General features: G+C 42.8%; 1 protein-coding gene across 1 annotated transcript in view; it reads right to left on the bottom strand.

Moving 5' to 3' along the window:
* The window catches only part of LOC146703291 (zinc finger MIZ domain-containing protein 1-like), a 110,570-nt gene that overhangs the window by 30,751 nt on the left and 57,968 nt on the right, over positions 1 to 21,851 (bottom strand). The window contains exons 3-4 of the mRNA XM_085466456.1: positions 8,347 to 8,466; positions 2,817 to 2,930 (exon numbers count right to left, since the gene is read on the bottom strand). Of these exons, the coding sequence (XP_085322582.1) occupies positions 2,817 to 2,930; positions 8,347 to 8,415 (183 nt within the window). The 5' untranslated portion in view covers positions 8,416 to 8,466. The remainder of the gene's footprint in view (positions 1 to 2,816; positions 2,931 to 8,346; positions 8,467 to 21,851) is intronic.

Here is a 21,851-nt window from a genome sequence, read left to right on the forward strand (position 1 = left end):
GTTCTTTCGTTCCTTCTCCTAAAATTTCCACAATTGAATCTTGAAAATCCTGCAAACTAATGACAGACACTCGCAAAGCTGTACGACTGCATCCGTATCTACTCAATACAGATCTGTGCTGGGTAGTTAAATCCACCACATGACGACTTTTCCCACAATCTGACTGTTAAAGGACAACCTCATTACAAGTTTATCAGTTCCATATGAGTAAGTGGACAGCAAGATGAGGAAAAAAATACTGCCTCCAGTCCAGAGATGCCGACTGAGAGGAAACATTAAGGGGAAGCATCAACATGCCACAGGAGGCCGTGTAAATCACCCTTACATCCCACATGTTGCTTTGATTTGCTGTCATCATTATCAGCTCAAAAAGAGCCACTCAAATCGTTTAGACCTTTAGGACATACTAAGGTCTGTGTGGACCAACGGGCCCCACTAGATTCCCCTCGCTGCCTGGCTTTTCATAGCAGCGATCCCGCTGTCACACGCCAAACTTCAATACAAGCCCTGAGGTAGCACTGCTGCTGGGACCGTATCATTATCTTCTGTAAGTATAGTCTGGATGTGACACCAAAACAGATTATGTATATCTGGCCTTTATTTATGGGAATCCCCCATTAAGAAGAAGAAATATAGAGTACAGGCTGCCTAATTAGAATCTAAACTTGCGAGGGACATTTAAATGGTATTTTTAGTGTAAGAAGTTACAGTTCTAATTTCAGGACTTTAATTGTACACAGTCAGAGGAGTTGTGGTGAACTGTCTACCATAAGGCAATCATCTAAGCAGGCACTGCAAGGCTTGAAAGCAGGGAATTGCTACTCAGCTGTACATGTTTCTGTAGTTTCAAGCTCGATAAAATGAATCTTTTTGTTAAATTTGCTTGTTTTTTCCCCTCTTAAATATTTTGGAGATTAATCAACTTGAAACAAGCTTAAAAAATCAATACTGCGTCATACATGAATGCTATATATTGTCATTAAAAATACGATTTTAGAGTTATAACATGATAGCTTAATTGATTTGGGGTTTTTTTTCAAGAAAAAGCAATTCAACATCCAACAGAAGCTCCAGTCATAATTAAACATAAAAAGCCTTATTAACTCTTACATTGAGATGAATTAAAAGACTAGTTTTGAGTACCCATCTCCTGTTTTGAATACTGTATTACCTTATTAAGTCGTTTATTTATTTTTTTTAAAAGTCCTGTAATTTCCTGGGGGTTTTTTCCTCACTGCTACAGCAGCAAATTTCTACAAATGCTATCACCAGTGTTTAAGTGCAAGCATGCAGGCAAAACTGTAAAGTGTTTACCATTAAAGTCTGTGACCAGGTAATTTCACAATCACATCAGATTCTCTGTGCTTCCTCCCAGTGTGGTTCACACCAAGGTTTACACAACCTATAAACTAAAAGGAAAAGCTTTGAGATTTTCACGGCGGGAAACAAATTGAAGTGGCGAAATGGAGGAGAAGGCACCTGCTGCTGCACATTAAAGCAGGAACACAATCGCTTGAATGGAAGGACGTGTCACAGTAGTTTCGCTGAGGTCCACAAGCACAAACCTCTCGGGCTTCTTCACCTGCTGCAGCCGAGCTCGCTTGATGGGGATACAAATTACACCTAACAGGTGTGTCTGTTATGTAATGCTGGAGGCAGCATGTTAAAGCACAGTCAGGCCCACTGTGACAGGTGATTGACACACCCACTGTCTATTCACTGTTCTTTTGGCTGTTCTTTCTCTTGGTACTTGATTAGCTAAATTTGGAATCAGTGCATCAGCTCTGAGCATTAAAGGTTTTTGTAATAGTCAATGGTGAATGTTGGTTAAAACGTGGCATGGACAGCTATAATTATACTGGTTTTAATGGTGGCAAAATGTCATAAAAACAAAAACTTTCAAGTGAAATTTCACATAGCACAAATCTGCCTACGCATTTGCCTCGTATGGTTCATATATATATGTATATATAGCGTTAGCTCTGGTAGTTGTTCCTCACACATCTAAGCTAGCATAGATAAGTGCCGCATATTACAAAGTAAACAGGCTGTGTAAGCAGTGTGTTAAGTTTATCTTTCAAATTCTATATGTAATGCAAAACAAAACAAAAACAAATAAACACCACATATAGCTAAATGGACAATTTTTCAAGAGAAATTAGTCTACTATGTCAGTTTACCATTATCATATAGAGCTACACTTGCTAACTGGCTAAGGGTCATAGCAATAAACGACTATGTAGTTGTTCAAAAAATTAATTGCTAACTTCCAATTCAAGATTAAGCTATTATTCCCAGTGGAGCATTTTATTAAGTGAACATTAAACTCACTAGTATAAACAATATTCAGTCAGGGTTAAGAACTTAGCTCTTGACATATTGGCTGTGTCTGATTAAATTTAGTTGAAAATATACAAACCCTGACTACTTTGGGCTAAATGTTTTCTCCAGAAGCCTTAATTTCAGATGTCATAGGACAGTAATTATTCAATCAATCAAAAATCCATAGGCATTTGGTAAAGACACAGAGAAGATTGAGAGCTGATTGCTTTGTGGTTTGAGAATGTTTTTGACCTTGTGGATTTTATATCAAAGGCTGGAACTAAAGCAACAGAAAGGTGGCTAAATGGGAGCAGTTTCTACAAGGTTAAACACATTTTACATTTTCAGTGACCTCACGGATGATCACCAGGCTAAACATGAGTATTCTTGCATCCCCGAGGAGGTTATGGAAAGAGTGCAGCAGTTGTTCAAGCGGCTCATTCTTGAAACTCTGAACATGAGATTATGGAAGGTGCTCACGACTGGTGACTTACCGTTAGGCATCCCATCAGGCTTTGCTCGAAGGGGCGCTGGAAGGCTCTGGGGTCACCACACCAGTCCAGCAGCTCTGTGGCTGCTGTTTGGAAATTTGCTGGATTTTGTAGGTGCTATGCAGAAGAGGAGAAAGATGGAAATCAATGTGATTCCAGTAATATTCAAATACTTTAAGAAAATGGGACAGATAACAGGTAACTGCTGTAAGTAATAAGCATTAAACAAAACAATAAAACAAATAAGATGTTATGCTTGAAATAGAAGCATGACAATAAAAAATTGTAATAAATTTGTGCTGTCCTCTATGTTCATTTAGTCATTAATAAAATGTATTATCTTATTAGAATTCAATAAAAGCATTTGCTCGTCTAAAATGTGTGCAGTTACATGTTTTCCCACCTGCTCTGAAAAAAAAAATCTAACCAGCTTTTAATATTTAACTTTTAATTATGAGCTCTCGGAGTTGAGCAAATGAGAACAGCATTTTTATGACCAAATGTTCTGAAATTTTGCTTATGATGCTTTGGATTAATTATTTTAAATGGGTTCAAATATGACCGCTCTAGGCTGATAGTATGTCCCAGTTCCACTCAGCTACTATCTCAGGTTTCTGTTGCAATAAATCTTCCTTGTATGGCTGCATGAATCCACGAGGAAGCCCTATTTCAGTAGCCAACCCTTGGCTGTTCTCTGACTTTATCTGACAACAAACTCCTTGACCTACGGACACCCTTTTATGGCATTCGTTCCCCTCCTGCAGCCAGCACTAACCTGCATTGTCTGTATTGCTGTAGAGCAGCACAGAAAACTGAAAAAGGACCTCTCTGGGTCTCGGTATCAACCTTACTGTTGGTCATTTCTCCTCTAAAAGCTTTCGAACCACAATACAAATCACTTTATACATAGCAGAGCAGATGCACCACCACCACCACTCTGCTGTAATCTGTTGCCTTTGGAAAGATTATGCACACAAGCTTTTGTAGTGCACTTGTACAAAACAGGAACAAATGGACTCCCACTCCATGGCATCAAAGGTAAATAGAGCGGTTTGTCAGCTTAAAGTGAATGGCTGCCTTCCTAATACGTCTGCGTGCTTTGATTTCACTGTCAGAGAGAGAAGAAGAAGAGGAAGTGACAGGGGTACAGTCACTGCTGTGCAGTGCTTTTTTCTTGCTTGCTCTTTAGGGGGCAGCAGAGGTTAGGATTTGATAAGGCTGCTTTCATATCAATTTACAAAGCTGGTGTTTGACAAGCAGTGGATGAAACCAGTCTTGTTTATTTCATACTCTGTCCAAGACCGTTCCCCACTCTTGTGATATGTCTTTGTTGGGGGAGACTAAAAGGAGATGTGGTGGGGTAGCAGAGCATTCAAATTCTACTGGTGGATAAAAAGTCTCCTGGAGAAGCACACACATCCCCAGATGCTAAATTTAGATGAGTCTGGAAGCTAGACAACACACGCAATCAGTGCACCAAGGATGGAAAAAGGGAGAAAAGGGGGAGGGAGGGAGAATATGTAGAGGGAAGAAAAAAAAATACACACCACCACTTGGGCTTGAAGTGATTACTGTTCTTTGCACTCAGAACAATTGGTCCCACCAGTGTGGCTGTCACACGGAGAGCTTGGCACTACCACGCCACAGATGTTCCCCTTTCTCTGGCCAAAACCCACCAATCAAACCTAAACTAGTGGCCAAGAGACCCTCTCACACTCTCCTATCCCCGTCCCCTGGGTAAGAATGATCCTCCAACACGTACACTCTTGTTAATGCTCGGTTCAGTTCAAGGGAAACAAAGAGAGACGGCACTTGCAGAGTCCTGAGAACATAGCTTTTTTCTTCTGACACAACTGGATCTGGATATAACTTCATTTATGTATCAGAAGTGATCGGGCAAAGACTCTTTCCATTCAGAATCACAGTTCTTAGTTTGCTGCTGTTGTTGCTCTACATTCATCGACACCCCCAGAGCACTGAAAACACGTTAATGGAGACAATTAACACTGGAAAGAACACAGCGGCAGACAGAAACAGCTGCACAAGCAGTGTAGGAGCGGTGCAAAGAGGACAGTCCTCCAGTTTGTCTTGAAATATCGCCGCTAAGAATGTGAGGAAGTGTTCCTGCGGCGAGAGGATGGTTCATAGTTTCTGGCGAACCCCTGTATGTATCAGCGAAAGGAGAGTCTGACAGAAAACTGGCTTCCCCACCGTGAAAGGAAAATACTGTCTCTGAAATAGATACCAACATTATCAGGCAAGCCATCTTCCCCAAAGTGCTCGCAATGGTGCAGTTCTGAGATGCAGGAGGAAAACAAACAGGCTCTGAGAAAAAACGTGTTGGGGGAAAAAATCAGATAACTGTTTTTATAAATCACTTTTTAAGCATACTTGTCTGTTTGGAGGTTAAACAGGCGAACATTTGTTTTTCTGTATCACTTTCGAATAAATACAGATATATATATTTATATTCTAGGGTTATACTGTACCAACATCTCAAGCATTTTGTCTTTGTAACCACAAGACCCGAAACAGGCAAATTCTCACATCTGGAAGCTGTTTTCTTAAATTCTCCTTAATAAATAATAACCAAAACAAATATTCAGTCTTGCTGAGCAAATTTCTGTCTGCCAACCTATTAATTAGTCCCTTATCTTTCCCATTAACTGCATAACCTGAAACCAAAACAAAGTCACTCATTTTAAAGTCAGATTTAGCGCAATGTGGCAAAAAAAAAAGAACGAAAGAAACAAAAAAATCCCCCAAGTGTTTGGTCGAGTTTGTTTAAAAATCATATTATTGCAATTTTACAACAAGACAGTAATTTAAAAATTACCACAGTAATGATTTTCTGATTTAACTTTCAACCCGTGATTCAATCAGGTTGACGGATTCCAATTTCCTCCACTTTATCATCGCGCTCAGCAGTAATTTATCATTTGAGCAACAAAATCAATTTGTTCCCCTGTCCGCTGCACTGGCTGGGAGTACTCAGAGAGACATGTCACATCTCCCAGAAAACAACAACACAATGGAGGAGGCTTCATTTATATTCCTGCTCCAAGTCGGTACTGCCTTCGAGATGCCAAATTTCAGCATGTGCACACTTTCAATTAAAGCAAACAGCTGGATTGGTTTACAATATTTCCTTAATTATTTTAATAGCTTGGATATTGGACAATGGGGAGCAGGGGGAGAAGATAGTGAGTTAATTGTTCTGATCTCCCCTGATGATCATCTTTGTGTGCGGGGAGGAGAATAGACGGCTGGCTGAATGGGCTCGCTGCTAGTCTAATTGGCAGGACATAAATGGTATTTATTATGCGGGCCTTCCAAACCCTGATTGTCTGCGGCACAAAGCTGCCTCTATTAGCAGGGTGCTGGCTCTTACTGGTTGGTTTGAAATGACCCAGCGCTTAACCATTTATTAGTTGGACTGAAGGCCTCCTTGTACGCCATGGATCTCTCTAATTGGCATGTTTACCCATGTGCTGCTTTCCTGGGTGCTAACATTGGGATGTATTTGTTTAAATTTTTGACTTGAGGGGTCAATACATTTAACCCCACAGCATTTGGGATTGTGTAAACTACTCTCAGACAAACACAGGTTCCCTTTCAAGTTCTGTCAACTTCCTTTACAGACCAATTCACCTGCTATTAGTAATACAGCGCTTTAATAGAATCAATTTTCTCTCCTCTTACAAGTAAAGGAGGGGAAATTGAATTATTTAATAGCCTGCTGTGAAGAAGGTAACCAGACTGAAGGCAGAGAGTGTTTACCTCTCCTTTTCTCTGTACCTTATTACTTAAGAACAAAAGGCCTGTTTCTACACATAGAGAAGCTTCGCTCTTTTTACTCCCCAAATGCTTGCCTTGTCTCTCTATCCGCCTCACCTTGCCTTATTTTTGGATAGCTGGGATAAAGCAGTTTACCACGTCCACATTTGCATTTAAGTGCAAGCCCCCATACATTGTCCCCCGAAGGCTTTCTGATGCACTTTTCAAGGAGGTGGACTTTGGCAGCACAGAGCCCAGAAACAAAATGGACCAGCAGTTAAGAGAAGAGATCAAAGGAAGATCCCTGTAGCCTGGGGTTACACAAGTATGCCTGCCTAATTCTGCCGAAGATTTGTCCTGCAGTAAATGGTGCTGAGAGGAGAACAAAAGGACACGCTGGGAGTCAGCAGCGGTGGAGGCAGAAAGCGGGGCGATGACGGGGGGAGGGAGGGGAGCCTCTGCTCTTTGACCCCAGTCGGTAACCTGAGTCACACCAGAGTCCTGATAATAGGAGCTGAACAGATTAGTCACTTAACTGTGGCCAAACAGGAAGATAGAGAGGCAGTCTCACCGTGGATGTGACTCACTACATGTGTGTACTTGGAAAGGTGAACAGGGCTGGTGAGGGTTTTTTTTCCCTGCTTGTGTTTTTCCACCGGTAGCAGCAAAAAGTCCAGTACCTTACTAACTTACTGAACATGCTTTAGCCTGAAGGCTTTAAATGAACTATAAAACTTCATAATCAGTGTTAATAAATGGCAAATTAAAAGAGCTACTTTACTGTTAACAGACCACAACATGATAATCAGGAGGTTTACTTATTGGCTAATAATTCTTTTGTAAACCATTTATGTAATTCATCTGTAAAACCGCAGCTAATGTTTATAATATACCATGCAGTGTGTTTATAAAGTTTTCACAGATGTGTATAACACTTGTTTTTAAAAGCATATAAACAGATGTGCTGTAAATCACATGAATGTGAACCTGGAGGCTGCTGCTTGTGTGCTGTTTCACCCACCATAGACTTTCATATTCACTAGCAGTTTTTTGGGTCTACGGAGTAAAAATGTTGGATTCCAATGCACCCCTTCCCTTTATTAACCCAGATTTAAAAAGACAGAAAAAAAGGGGCCCTGTCACAAAATCAAGGAATAGGCCACAGTATTGCACAGATGTGTATGTCTCTGACACACCAGACTGAATAAGAAGCTCTCAAACTGCAGGGGCATGGCACCGCTGTGATTTTTTTTTAGAGAAGTAAACAAACAAGAGTTTGCTGATGCTATTGTGTTGATCTTTATTTTGCTCACATTCAACTTGGATCCTTTTTTTACTGTTAGCAGTCAGTAAAAATTGTGTGTGTGTGAGTGCAGGGTGAGATTTTCATTAGTGCGACAATTAAGAGTTTTACAACCGCTGGACTAAATGGTTGTAATCGAGGCCCTGGTAATGAGAACTGAGACATTTACAAAACGACTGGATGATTTACTAACCATTAATAAATATAGCACAAGCACACATATGTGCTAATGAAGTTACAGCCTACAGTATATAATTTAAAATCTGTCATTTTATATTTAAGAAAATAACAAATACATTAATAATGATGCTTAATTATTGGAAAAAGTTATTAAATATCAACTTGTGATGATGCTAATCGCTGTCGTTGTCATCATCACAGTTTATTTATTTCGTTTTTTAATTGAAATATAATATTAATGTCTGAGAGCCAACACCTTCAACACCTCCTCACCTGTTTGATACACTGCAGACGGTCATTGGTCTGCTGTATGTGTCTGTCCATCGACGGAATCGAGTTCATGTTGATTGTCCCTCTTTGGCCTCTACCTGCCAGCCATTAAACTGGAGACTTCTGTAACACAAACACAGACAAATGTTAAGGCTCACCTCTTCCAAGTGAAGCTGCCAATTCCATCACCACCAGGATATTGCTGTTATAGTGTGTTTGTGTGTGTGTGTGCTGGGTGCTGTGAGCTGAGCAGGGAGATATTGATTTGGCAGGTGACAAGCACCTCAGAGAGCCCAAAGGATGACATTCCTCTCAGCTCCTGTGACACCCTTAACAAGCCCTGGCGGTTGCCCCGAACGGTGCCATACACCTTTGGAAATGACACACTGGACGTAGACAGGATGTCTGACTGTGTTTAAAGCACCTTGGGGTGAAAATGAACAGAGGTAGAGGGACACACACACACACACACTGAGTCGTAGCACCTCAGTCTGTCAGCATTACCTCAGAAAGCTGCACGAAACCCTTCCATCCTGGCCTGTGAGAACATTAACTTGGCATGTGGTTCTCTGTTTACATTACTTAGCCATTATGTAATCTTTGGTTAACAATTATCTGTACCCTGGGCCCAGACTTGCTCTACATTTTACTCCCCTTTCTCCTCCCTTCTCGCTCCAGCTACATAAGAGTTCCTCTAACAAAACCCCTTACAGCGCACTATTGATTTTGGAGTAGCAGCTTATAGAAAACCTTCTTCTTTTAGCAGAGAGAATAATATTTTATGGAAGGCAAACAATGAGGCTGTGAGCTGACATGCTACATACTATTATCACAAGTTAAAAAGTATCACCGGCTACATTAAAGGTTATCAATTTCGCCTCTAGGGGGTTTGATTTAATGTTGCATTCAGTGTCAAATAAATATTACACAAGGCTGTCGGCCAGAACTCGTAGTGACCTGCAGCTTGAAGTGGAAGGTTTAGTGAATTAATAAGCGCGTTTATGGGTGGTGAAAAGTGTAACCTCCATCTTCTCCTCCGCCTCACTCCCCCTTTATCTCATCCTGTCTCAATCTTTCCTTCTCGCTACTGCAGGGGCATCTCGTCCTGCGGTGCATCATCTCTCACTCAAACGCTCTTTCAGACCCCTCCCTCTCCACGCCATCCTTCTCCATTACCATCACACAGTGAGAAATTTCGCCGTACAAAGTACCTGAGAGATGAGGGAGCGAGGGGAGGAAAAAAAAAAAGGAGAGCGGGAGAGAGAGGAGGCAGCATGCTGCACCATACTGATAATGCTCACTTAGGGGTCTCTAGCTGGATTTAACGGCAGGGCCAGTAATCTACTCCACTAGACAGCTAAAGAGCTTTTATGCTACCTATTGGAGCTGCTCATGCCTGTACTTGAGAGGAGAGAAGGGCACACTAGTGCATTCCTCTCCATAAATTAGAAAGCTCATAAAGGGGGGGGGGGGAGATGTCCGAGTATTTTTTCCACTCCTCTTTGCAGATGGAAAGTGTTTTGTTTGTTGACATGTCTGATGTCTCACAGACTTACTGAATCCTCAGATGAAACATTTGAAGTGGGCGTGGCTGAGTTCTGATAATGATTTGAGGAATTTAGCATAAAAAAACGATTGGGCATGGGTTTAAGTGACTTTCAGATATCTACAGCTTAATCAAATAACGTTCACATTTTATAACATGTGGTCATGGATACTCCTGTCAAACAACAGCTTCCTTAGTGACACATGTTTTATACATCCATCAGGTGTTTGCTGCTATAATACTCCCCCCAGTCACCTCCTTCTGCCAGCTGATAGTGAGCTGATCCTTGGCAAGGGTGTCCCCAGACCACTGTGCTCCTCAGCCACCAGCAGGTGTCTCCCTGGCCCTTCAAAGGCCTGGCTTGTGGCACAAAGAAGGCGGAGCAGTGTTGCTTTAAGCCTTTACAAGCTCTACAAATCCTCAGCTGCTGCTTCCTAACAGGGCCCACTCAGCCCGGCACTGCCTGTCTGACCTTGTGGTTATTGATGAGCGAGTCGACCTGCTCCCTCCGACTCTCTCTCTTTCTCTTCCCTCCTGCCCTTCCCCTTGCTCTCGCTCTCTCACTCGAGCTCTCCCCCTGTCATCTCTCTTACCTCCAACAGTGAGTTAAAATGAGGGGAAAGAAAGGTTGGGCTGCCATTCACCTCCTCCGTTTTTTAACCGGTTAAACACACGGTGCAGGAATCGCTGTAAAGCCTACGTGTGCACACATTTACATGCATTTTCTTCCTAAGATAATGACTTTTTTTTTTTAAATGGCATGGCAGTGTTGAGGTGTAATTTAATTTCCAGATATTCACTTGTTCTAATTAAACACTAGTCCTTTGTTATATCTTTGATGACTAACAAGAGCCAATTTACAGATTAAACCCATGATGCTATGGAGATATGACAACAGTGGCAATTATGAGCCCGCCTCTATTTACAAGCTCTCATCTATCTTACAGATGCTATCGCTTATTATTTTCTGTGTGCTGCTACCTTTACGTGATGTTATTTGCCTTGATTCAGATAGTAACTCCGGCAATCCTGCCTGACGCTTCTGAGCGTGTGAGGGGAAATCGCTGCAGATATGTGCCTTACTTGAGCTTAATTTACTGCAAATTGCACAGCAGGCGTTACACAACAAGTTGAGCTGTGGATTCCTGCACAACAAAAGACTCGTGGGTGTGGGGGGAGTCGGAGAGTGGGACGAGAGCAGGGAGACCCGCTTCCCTCTCCTATTCAAGGGGGAGCTAAAATATATGTATTGAGTGGGAGCTGTAATAAAACGAAACGGGTGAGGAGATGCAGGCTGGGAACAAATATGAAAGGCAGTGGAGTATGGCGGCAAGGCGATGGAGCACCACCGGAGGATTGGATGAAATTATCTCTTTATAATCAGGGGGCTTCTGCATGGCTGCCTCCTCCATTGCCCAGTGACAGATGAGGCCTACCTCTTCAGATGGGCTTTTCACAGTGCTATCAGCCCACCTCTAGGGTAAAACAATGTTTTTCTTCACCCTGTAACACTACTTTAAAGCTTTGTTTTCGCACGGCACCCCGCGGAGAGAGGACCGTCTCCTGTCAGACGGGGTCCATGTTTGTCTCATTACGTGATCATGTTACGTAAGCGTACCTTGAAAAGGGCTGCGGATTTAATTTGATGACAAAACTGTGCCACAGGAAGGGCTGGAAGAGGGTGACGCTAAACAATGTTGAATGAAGACACTAAAGTGCAACATTATCTGCAGTAAGTAAGAGGGAATTGCTTTTTGAACTGTCACAATCGCACAGTTTGGAATCTAAACATTATTTCAGACACCCAAAAACCTTCAAAGAGAGTTTCTAGCTTGTTAATGTAACGTAGATGAGCTGCGCGTCTCCGCTCTGCAGGATAAAAACAGTCGGAGAGGGAGAAAAGTAGACAATGATTAGCTTTATCCCGCCATCACAGCAGAACAAATGGATCACGAACCTGCGCCGCTTTACAGTCGCTCAACTGAGCTGTTGAGGCGCAGGGAAGTGGTAAACAGATTTAATTTATTCATATAAATGGCTTGTGAACCAAAACAGTCAGGCCACTCTGGGAGCGAGCAGTCTTGTTAAAGGATATTTCCAGTTTATTACATTTCTTATTTCCGTAGTTTTGGCCATTGCTCGTGATAATATTGTGCTCTCCAAAGTAATTGCTGAGATCTGGAAGCACAGTGACAATGCAACTACAAAGTGTGATAGGGCAAGAAATAAGATGTCAGACAAGTCGACAGGCCATCAATTCAGAAAAGATATTTGAAGGTAATAAAGTGTGCATACCTATGATATGGATTAGAGCGTTTTCCTTCACAGAGAAAACAGCACATATAATGCAAGAGCAGTGAATCAAAGCTGAACTGGCACATCAGTCACTAAACTATGATGGATGCTGATAACACACAGGCGGGGTAATAATTTTAGCTCATGTGGAAGTTTGCTTAAAATCTATACAACCGCCTGAGAGCGTTTCCTTCGTGCCCTCCTGACTCATGTACCACATTTGAATGGAGACATTTTTCTAAAGCGCATCTCCCGAGGCGCTCAAAGTATTCGTCGACATGAAAAGGTGAGAGAGTGAGTGCGGCTACAGGTGTAGAAAGACAGCAAACCACGCTGGCTACCATCCCGACCACACGCGCGCACACACACACAAGCACACAGATCTTCTCACCTTCCCTTGAGTGCTGGGCCGGCATCATGATACCATAACAACACCCTCAGTCACTCGTAATGTGCTTTACAACAACACTACAGGCAGGGTGTTACACCTCCGCAGAGCAGTGTGAAACACCCCCCTCTCCTCGACACACACCAAAACACATGCACGCACACACACCTCGCTAATCGAAAGCTACTAAGCTAAGCACTGCTGACACTATTAAATCTGAACACGGTGGCCTCAGTGAAGAAATCAGCATCATTCTCATACCTTATGGGGACATGTCAAGACTCAAGGTGATCCAAGTCTCCATGAGTCATCTGTTGTAGGTGAATTAGGCAATAAAGGACTAATCTGCACCATCATTGACTAGGGGTCTGCTGTTTGCAGCACTTGCTTAAGGGTGATAAAGATGAGGGAGTAGGAGGAGAGAAGGAAGAAGAGGAGGAGGAGGAGGGGGAGGAAGCATCTCTTTACCCTCATGATTTTAATGAGCTTTGATTCCGAGATATGTCTTGTTTTCTTCCGACTGTCGGCTGAGGCCGGCGTGAAAGCTCTCCTTTAATTATCACAACATTGTAGAGAAGACCGTTTTTGTTTTTTTTCGCACTGAGGGATGGGCGTTCAGTTTAGAGAGGGCACCTCTAGGACTCCAGGTGTCTGCCTGGTAAGTGGCCAGGCAGGCAGCGAGGACAAAGCTGTGTTTGTTCGACGGAGGAAAAAGCAGAGAGGATGGAAATGTGTACGTAACAGTGCTTCTTCCATTGTTGCCTCACAGAATGTGCCATAATCCCCGGCAGGCTCCATCCAGAGCTGGCACGGAGGATAATATGAGCTGCCTCCTGCCTGTCCCACCTCCCTGCTCTACCTCCCCTCCCCTCAGCCCTTCTCCAGCACCTCCTCCTCCCTTCCCCCATGTCTCTGCTGCACACACACATATGGACACGCAGCCACTCGAGTGCACACACACGCTCACACCTCCCCACATGGCTCCTTAACAGGCTTGGGAATGGATTTCTTTTATTTAATGTGGTTTGGTCTGTAGCTCCAGAGGCAACCGTGAGCGAGGGCGGGCTCGCACTTGTGCCACTCGCTCTCGTGCGTACACGCGCGCACACACTCAATCCAAAGGAGCCCTGCTGTGTTGGTCGCTGTTCACTGATCTCTCCCTCTTTCCCTCTGTCTTTCTCCATCTCCCATTCTCCCTCTAACTCACTCCACTCCCCCGCTCTGTCTTTCACGCAGATCCACATTCACTCTCTCCCTCCCTTTTTGCCCTCTCACTTTTTTTTTTTTCATGACAGCTCACATAAGCAAGCCTCCTGGATTCCTGCGGGAGCCCCACGTTCAGTACACAGAGATTGTTCAGCCATCAGGCACATCTGCAGCATGATTAGAAAAGCAAAGGGAGCATGGTATTGGAGGCAGGAGGCCGGGGTGGCAGAGACACCCCCCACCCACCCTTCATGGCCACCAGCAGAAGCAGAAGAAGAAAACAGAGGGTTGGGATCATAGAGGGGCCTTAGCAATATCTCCTCTCTAACCAAGTGTAACATTTCACCAAGTCTCAGAGGCTGATCTCTGACTACGATTAAAAAAAAAGGAGAGAGAGAGAGAGAAAGGACAAAGGCAAACGGGAGCCAGTCTCTCTTCACTGCCAAGCCACCATCCATCCGCTAGCCTGCCTCCCTCATGGAGCTGGCAAAAACTAGAGGAGAACCTGCAAACATGAGTAGCATCATTGTTTCTCCTTCTCCTTCTCTTGTTTGCTCTGCACTGCCTCTTCCAAAGAGCTACTCTTTTAATTTCCTTCCACCCTTACACTAATAGCAGACAAGGGGGAGGGTCAATTCCCCCGTGGCGCTAGAGGCAGCACAGATGAGCCACATGACTGTGCGAGCCCCCACCAAATGCAGAGCAGCGCGAGGTGAAACGGCTAGGCAGCTAGCCCCGCTCTGTCTCCCTGTGCCTGTGGTGCTCCATCAGCCTCACTGCTCGCTGCCAAGCTCCTTTCTCCTTCACAATCCTCCTGGAATTTCGGAGGCATGTGACGATGATGATGATGGTGATGATGAAACCAGTGAGCCAAAGTGTAAACCTGCAGCCATTGTTGAGATATGAGGTAAATTCAGAGTCTCACAAAAGAGAGCCATCACTACCACCCCTTGGAACACTTTGTCTTAAAAATTGCCTTTGATTGCGAGCATAGAGGAAAAGTCAAAGAGGCATTTTATTTCCATTTCTGTGAGTGATATTGTTGCCACGAAGGTGCCGACACTGCCTCAGACAACTTCTGAGCCCCCCCACCTTCCTTTCTCAGTTTTTTTTCCTGCCAGTCTCCTGGTTTATTATGCATTCAGCTCATGTGTCCCTCCTGTGAGTGGCTGTTCATTTTCCACATACCATGCTTAATCCGGCCAGCTAAAACTTTGAAATAGCGGGAGCTGCAGACGCAGCCGCTACCCAAGAGGAGCCATTATGAGGTCTGGGAGAGAGAGACTGATAGCGCTGGGGGGAGGAGTGACAGGCGAGCTGCAAGATACATGGGAAGGAATTCAAAGAAGGCTGAGAGCAGAACAGGAGGGGTGTGCGTGTTTGTGTGTTCGCTGCTTTACAAGCATACACTGCGTGAGAGTAGCTGTGATAAGTTAGAGGCAGTTGTGGGTGTTTGTTAGCTGGCGTGTGTGTGTTTGAAGGAGTTGTTGGTGTGGGCAGGGGGATGGAGGACCTCCTTGTCTCCATTGTGCCAGTGACCTTTGGCCTTTTGTGACTTTGAGTGAATGGGAGGAGAGAAACAGAAAGAAACAGAGAGTGAGGGATTTTAAATAGTGCATGAGCTCAACCTGCCTAGACACTGATGGACAGCGGCAACATGAGCTTTCTCTGTTTCACCAAAGGAGTCTGTGAAGACATACCATCAAACTGCCAGACCTTATAATGACCTCGCTAACATCTCCATTTGGAAATTTCATCAGCAGGAATATCGGCTTGAGAATATGTCTTAAAAATCCTGATTTATTTAATCAAAAGTCCAAAACCTGAATTAAAAAATATACATAGGAAAACAGCAACTGTGACCCTGTGACCAGTTATTTTAGATGTTACATTTTTAGAGAAAGTTTCATAGTTAAATAAAAAAATACAGTCAACATCTGAAAGAAGGAATGCCACAACCTTCATCTTACAAATCAATAAAGCAACGATTCCCTTCACAACCATTTTCTGTTTTGTTTTTTGAACACTAAAAGCCATCTGAGATGTTACTTCATCTTTTTTGTTCCATTTTTCCAGAAAACCCCCCCCAAACATTTTCTCCTCCAGTCCACAGACGTGAATTGGAGTGATCTAGCTGGCATGGCTCATAGAAATATATTCTTTTTTAATATTTGCGGATTGTTTGATAACCTTGCTGGGCGGACTGATCCCGTGTTAACAGCTTGCTAGTATCTACAGCCATCGGTCCCTCCGGGGAGAAGCCTCTCATTCCACAAATGTGCTCAATTAAAAAGAGCAGAGTGCTTAGAGAGGGCCAGTGAGAGGCCATTCCCTGCACCCGTTTGATCTGGATTTCCTAATTGGTCAATGACAACACATTACCAGACAGGCGAATGCTTGATCTGCAGAGAGGAGGCTTTTTGACTAGGGCAGTTCGACCTCTCTTCCTTTCCCTTTCGCCCCCTGCACCTTCGACGTCCTACCCGCCCCCTCCGTGACCACGCAGAATGCGTGTGAGTCCGAGTGTCTCTGCATGTAAAAAGGGAGTATGGGTCTGACGTGTAGGAGGAGGCTGATTTAGAGGTTAGACAGCACAGGCTGCAGTAAATCCGTGTCACAAATCTTCCTTATGGAACCGTGGGAGGACACACGCGAGCATGTGATGAATCCCATGCAACACGCAGACCTCTGCCTCCCCTCCTCGGCCTCTTCTGGAGCCCACACCACACTGCTTGCGCTGCACTAATTTGCCAGATATCGTGGGCTGTTATGTTTTGATTGCCTTTGTGTAAATGAATCGGGAAGCCTCTCATTTCACGTGCAGCTGTGAAGAATTCCAATGTGTCAGGGAAGAAAAAGGAGATTCTCCAGGGAGAAAAAGACTTAGTGGAGTCTTCGATCAAGCACTGAAGACATTTATTCATTTATTCATCTTTCTTTCTTTATCCAGGCATCCTTGGATCATTTCACTCAGTGTATATTATTTCCCTATTGTGTGCGGCCCTCTTTAGGGAGTCACTACAGCATAAAAACACCAAAGGCAAACCGTATCGCATGCAAGGAGTCTCAGCGATGCAGATCAGATGCTTGCACAACAGTATGGTCTCATTTTATATAATCCTACTGCTAGCTAAAAATAGTATCAAATTAATATTGAATGTTACTGTAGGAGAGGGTGGCAGAGTTCCAGCTTATGGAAATATGCTGTCATATGGAGCGATAACAGTCTATCCTTTAACACACCCATGTGAAAAAGAAACAAGTTATTAGGAATTTCCCACTGCCTCTGAAGTAAAATGTTTATATTTCATATATAGCTCTTATACTTGTGAAAGTGTCCCCTTGTTCATACAACACAATGTTTACTTATTCATACATAATTCTTAAAATTACGTTTTTATGAGGGAAAAATGCAAAAGGAGCCCGTTTCGTAAATAAATCACAGTCTTATGAGACATTAAATGGATATAAAACATAAAATTAGCTTTTAAAATCTCTTCCATACGGACATATACACTTTATATGCATAAACATCATCTGCATATACACCCCTAACAAAAGAAAAAAAAAGCAACCAATTAACAAACTTTAAAATGTGAGGACCTACCGAAGTGCTTAAAGCTTATGCCTGCATATAAACTCTTTATAAATAGGGTCAGTGGTCGGTCTGGAAACCCATAAGCTTCTCTGCTGACTTAGCCTCTGGGGACAACAGCCAATTTCTCGGCGCTTCCAGTGTAGCCGGCGGATATCCAGGCTAAGAGTTCCTGTTCCAGTCATTGTTTATGAATCCAGATACATTTGAAAAAAGCTAATAAAACGCTAAATGAGAAGCAGTGATCCAGAGAGTACATTTTGGCAAGTGGAATCCCTCGTTTTGCTCTCTACACAGACCGTTTACCTCCATGCAACCAAAGACTGTTCAAACAAACTGATCAACTTAACTTGTATCACAAAAGGACTACAAATGAAAGGCTTCTGGTAACAGAAGAGTTTGCCAACATTTGTCTGCATATTCAAATGTGGATATCACTTTATAAAGATTGGGCAATATCATAATATATCCATATCACATTTAAACATACAGGTGCAACTGCTGATCATTTAAAACGAATTTGTTATGAACTGAGAGCAAAACATCACATTCGGGAATTATGGCAACAATGAATACAGTTTTGACTGAAAGTCCAGTCAATTAATCAATTTCCCAGCAGCAGTTCACCTTAGTTTTGTAGACAGGTATGTTGTTTGGGGGTATAATTTAGCAACAACTTGTCTCTAGCTGTTGGCAAACAACAAGCTCCACATCATCCATCAGAGAAGTTGAGGTAGCTTGACAGGTGAACATAAACAAAGCTGCCTGCAGTAGCATTTCCAGAAGTGTGCGGGAAACACACAGAGACACGCACATAGCTAAAGACAAACATGCACAAAAAGACAGAGTGGGAAGGTCTGAAAGGCGGCAGCACATTGAGGAGGGAGAAAGAGAGAAGCACTGGATCAGAAAGGCTGAGGAAATGAGTGCTGCAAGAAATGGAAAAAGCTGAGAAATTCTGTATCCTCCTGTTTCAGCCCCTGAAAACTGCTGAACCATCAGCAATTACAGGCTGGCTGGGTCATGAATCTCCCTCTGCAGTGGTCTGCTCTCTCTCTGCTGGCTGATAGTGCAGAGGTGTGTGGCCCAGTCACCTGGCCAGCAACAAACACGGAGACACGAAGCTACGTGGCGCTGCAGCTCCTATTAAGACTGTGCAAATCGCGCCCACACTTTGCATCTCCTTTTTCCATGACAGCAAAGTTTACGATGTTGGCGGTGCGAGCTCACATGCAAAGCAGATGTGTTTTTTTCAGGCGCACAGGTGAGTGCGATCCACGAGTGGCAGACCAAACATTACAGGCAGCCACGGGACAAAGGCGACAGAGGGCACACGCACATATGTCCGGGCACAAGTAAAAAGTGCTGAACATATAATTAGCTGCTCCAGTAGAAATCCCAGATAGGCAGTCACTTAATTAAAATGACTAATTACGGGCAATAAAAACTTCTTTCCAAACTGCTGTCTATAATTACAAGTCACTCCTTTTCTCTGTGGCAGCGTGCTTCAATATGTGTGCGTGTGAGCTTGCAGCCGAATGTGTTTGTGTGTGTGCACGTGATTGTCGCATCTCAATGAGTCCGTTTCTGCCGCTCATTCAGCGTTAGGATCCTCGGCTAATGAGATTAGTCAATAATGGATTGAAAGCAAGCAGCCTCCCTTCCCTAACACAATGGCCGGAGAAGCCATCCCTGTCAGTGACACGTCGATATTCACGCACGCATACACACATACACAAACACACTCGCACTTCCAAACACATCTAAACAACAGGGGCCTCCTTTTTAACATACAAATTGCGTTATAATATCGAGCGGCGCCTTTTTTGAGACAGTGACGTGCCTTGCAGACCACAGACAATTCCCCAGGATTTGAATTTAAATTGGGAGTATATCTAGTCTTGATCTACAGAAAAATGGATATTCCGGACGTCACGCCGGGCCCTCGAAAGCCCCGGATCTCTTTCATCACATTAATGAAAACTCCGTAGAGAACACCGAAAGAAAACAGTCCTACTAGATCTACGACTGCTGAGTGTCTGAGCCCAGGAAGGACAAACAAGTCTTGAGAGTTGAGAACTCTTCTCTTCTCAGATAAACAAAGACATGAAACAAGCTTTAAGGCCAGCCACAGCACAAACAGAGCTCCTTTCAAACGTGCGAACAACCTGTTCGCAAGGGTAAAATAAACCTTGCACAAACACGACACAGCGAGCTGCCGCCACTGTGCAGAACCCTCGTGCATTTACAAGAGAGACTTAAAGAAAAAGGAACTTGAAAGTGCAACTCAATTGCTTTTTTTTTAAATGTCGACAATCACAAATCTGATGTTGCATCTAGTCAAAGTTCCTTTGAATGGCACCTAGCAGTCGATAACCACAGCCGTAATTTAGATTCAGACAGATCCTTTTTCTTTGTCGGCCCTTAACTTTTATAGTTCCAGTCCAATTTACTCAGTAAAATCACTTACTATCCTGCAGTTATAATCCCATTGACGAGTGGCTGAGTTGACAAAAATGCTAATTCACTCATCTTTTTTTTCCCTTTTCTTTTTTTTTTTTAACAATTGGCTCACACAATAAGCTTTACAGGCAGCAGAAAGTGCTCTTTTGGCAAATTTTATTAGATCCCAACTGACACTGACTTTCTGGGGCCAAAGTCAATATAGAAATGCTGTTATCCATATGCCTGCAGGTTTCACTTACATGTATGCATACATATACTGTACATACTGTGTGTTAGAGCTAACCTAGCATCTAAATAAACACACACACAATCCTCACCACCATCTGCCTAACTGTGATGTATGGAAGTGTGTTTCTGCCACTGGAAAAAAATGGAACAAAACTAAAAACACGAGAAAACTCAGCGAAACACTCAAGACAGCTACACATGATAAACTGCTTTGATATGTTATTACATTACATTTAATGTTAATTTATAAGTTAATACTATTTTTTTTTAATTTTATAATTTATTTAGCAAATTACATTTATTAAATATATCAATAAATAGGATATAACTAAATCTATTTATACCGCGCCAAATTATTTGTTCTTAATTTAGTGTTAAAAGTTATATATTGCCATTAAAAAAGCCTTAAAATTGCAGAGGATATCTGCATTTCCTGCGAAATTGAAAACTTAGTTAGCTTTTAAGTAAAAATTTAGATATATGCAACTCAGAATTTCAAATTACTGGCCTGAAATTTTGACTTATGGATGGCAATTGCTTTTCTTTTCTCTCTTTTTTTTAAACTGGTTGAAACAGCTTCCTTAGAGATGCTACTGTGCTACATGTGCTGCGACAGAGCTAATAGGGTAAGGTACTCTAGTGGATAAACGACTTCCAAACAACTCAAAATTTGTTTTATCTCTGTAAATAAAAGATGGTAATCAACATAAACACTATCTGTCACATCTGTGGGACACTGAACTAGCCTTGGGCTATATGCACGCTGCCCTGTGATTGGTAGATTGTGTTAGAGCTTTGCATAGCCTGTGTGTAAAATGTGTTCTCACCATTTAAGGCTGAAAAATGTTATTTAGACAATTTTATCTACATTTTATTCAGAAATGATGTATATGTATGCTCACGTATAAGGCAGAGTATGTAGCCGAAATAAAAAGGCCAATGCATTAAAGCAATTAACATTTCATAAAACACATATGTGTGCAATTTGCAGTGTAATTTGCTAGGGTGATACAATGGTATATAAATGTCGCAGACAGTATAATAACTAAACCGACACCCCTGTATGTAATATCCAGACTGGTTTATGTGGCACTGTGGTGTGTTAGTGTTCCTGTCATGCAGCCTCCCTGCCTGGGGTCAGCACGGCGCTACAAAAGGTCAACCTCCTAGTAATTTGTTTCGCCGCCGCCCCATCACCGACCAAACACAGGGCATTGTATCAGGTAAACCAATTATTATCTGACATGAATCGGAGAGCAGAGAGGTCCCATACGACCGTTTCCTCTATAATTAGCAAAATGTCTCTTTCTTCCAGCAAAAAGGCGCCTTGTCTCTGATTCCCAGCATGTCTTTGCAGCTACTTATCAGCTGCCAAGTGACTCATTTACCTGCAATGTGCAATTCTGTGTGAGATTTAAAGGTAATTTAACCTACATTCAAGACGAGAAAAGAAATTAAGCGATGCCGTTTCTCTCGCTCTCGTTTTACCTCCCTCTTCCTGTCTCCAAAGCATAAACAGCAGTCAAAACTGAGAGCTTTCTCCTGCTTAGTATTCAGCTCTAATTCTCCTGGGTGGACACCCCACTGTGTAGACAATCTGCATTTTGATTGGTGTACACTGGAAGTTTCCGCAAGGCTCTTTAAAAAGCCGCTACGTTGGAAAACAACATAGGACAGCCATTTAGAGATGCATTTCTAAGAATATTTAGCAGACTGTTCAGTGGGAATAGCAAATAACTTGGCGAGATTTATCTTGTTTCATTAAACAGAACCAGCACTGACAC

This window comes from Copadichromis virginalis, linkage group LG8 (genome assembly GCF_057382275.1).
Source record: "Copadichromis virginalis isolate Kocher_CV1m ecotype Utaka linkage group LG8, C_Virginalis_male_GT1.1, whole genome shotgun sequence".
In the NCBI taxonomy this organism is placed as follows: domain Eukaryota; kingdom Metazoa; phylum Chordata; class Actinopteri; order Cichliformes; family Cichlidae; genus Copadichromis; species Copadichromis virginalis.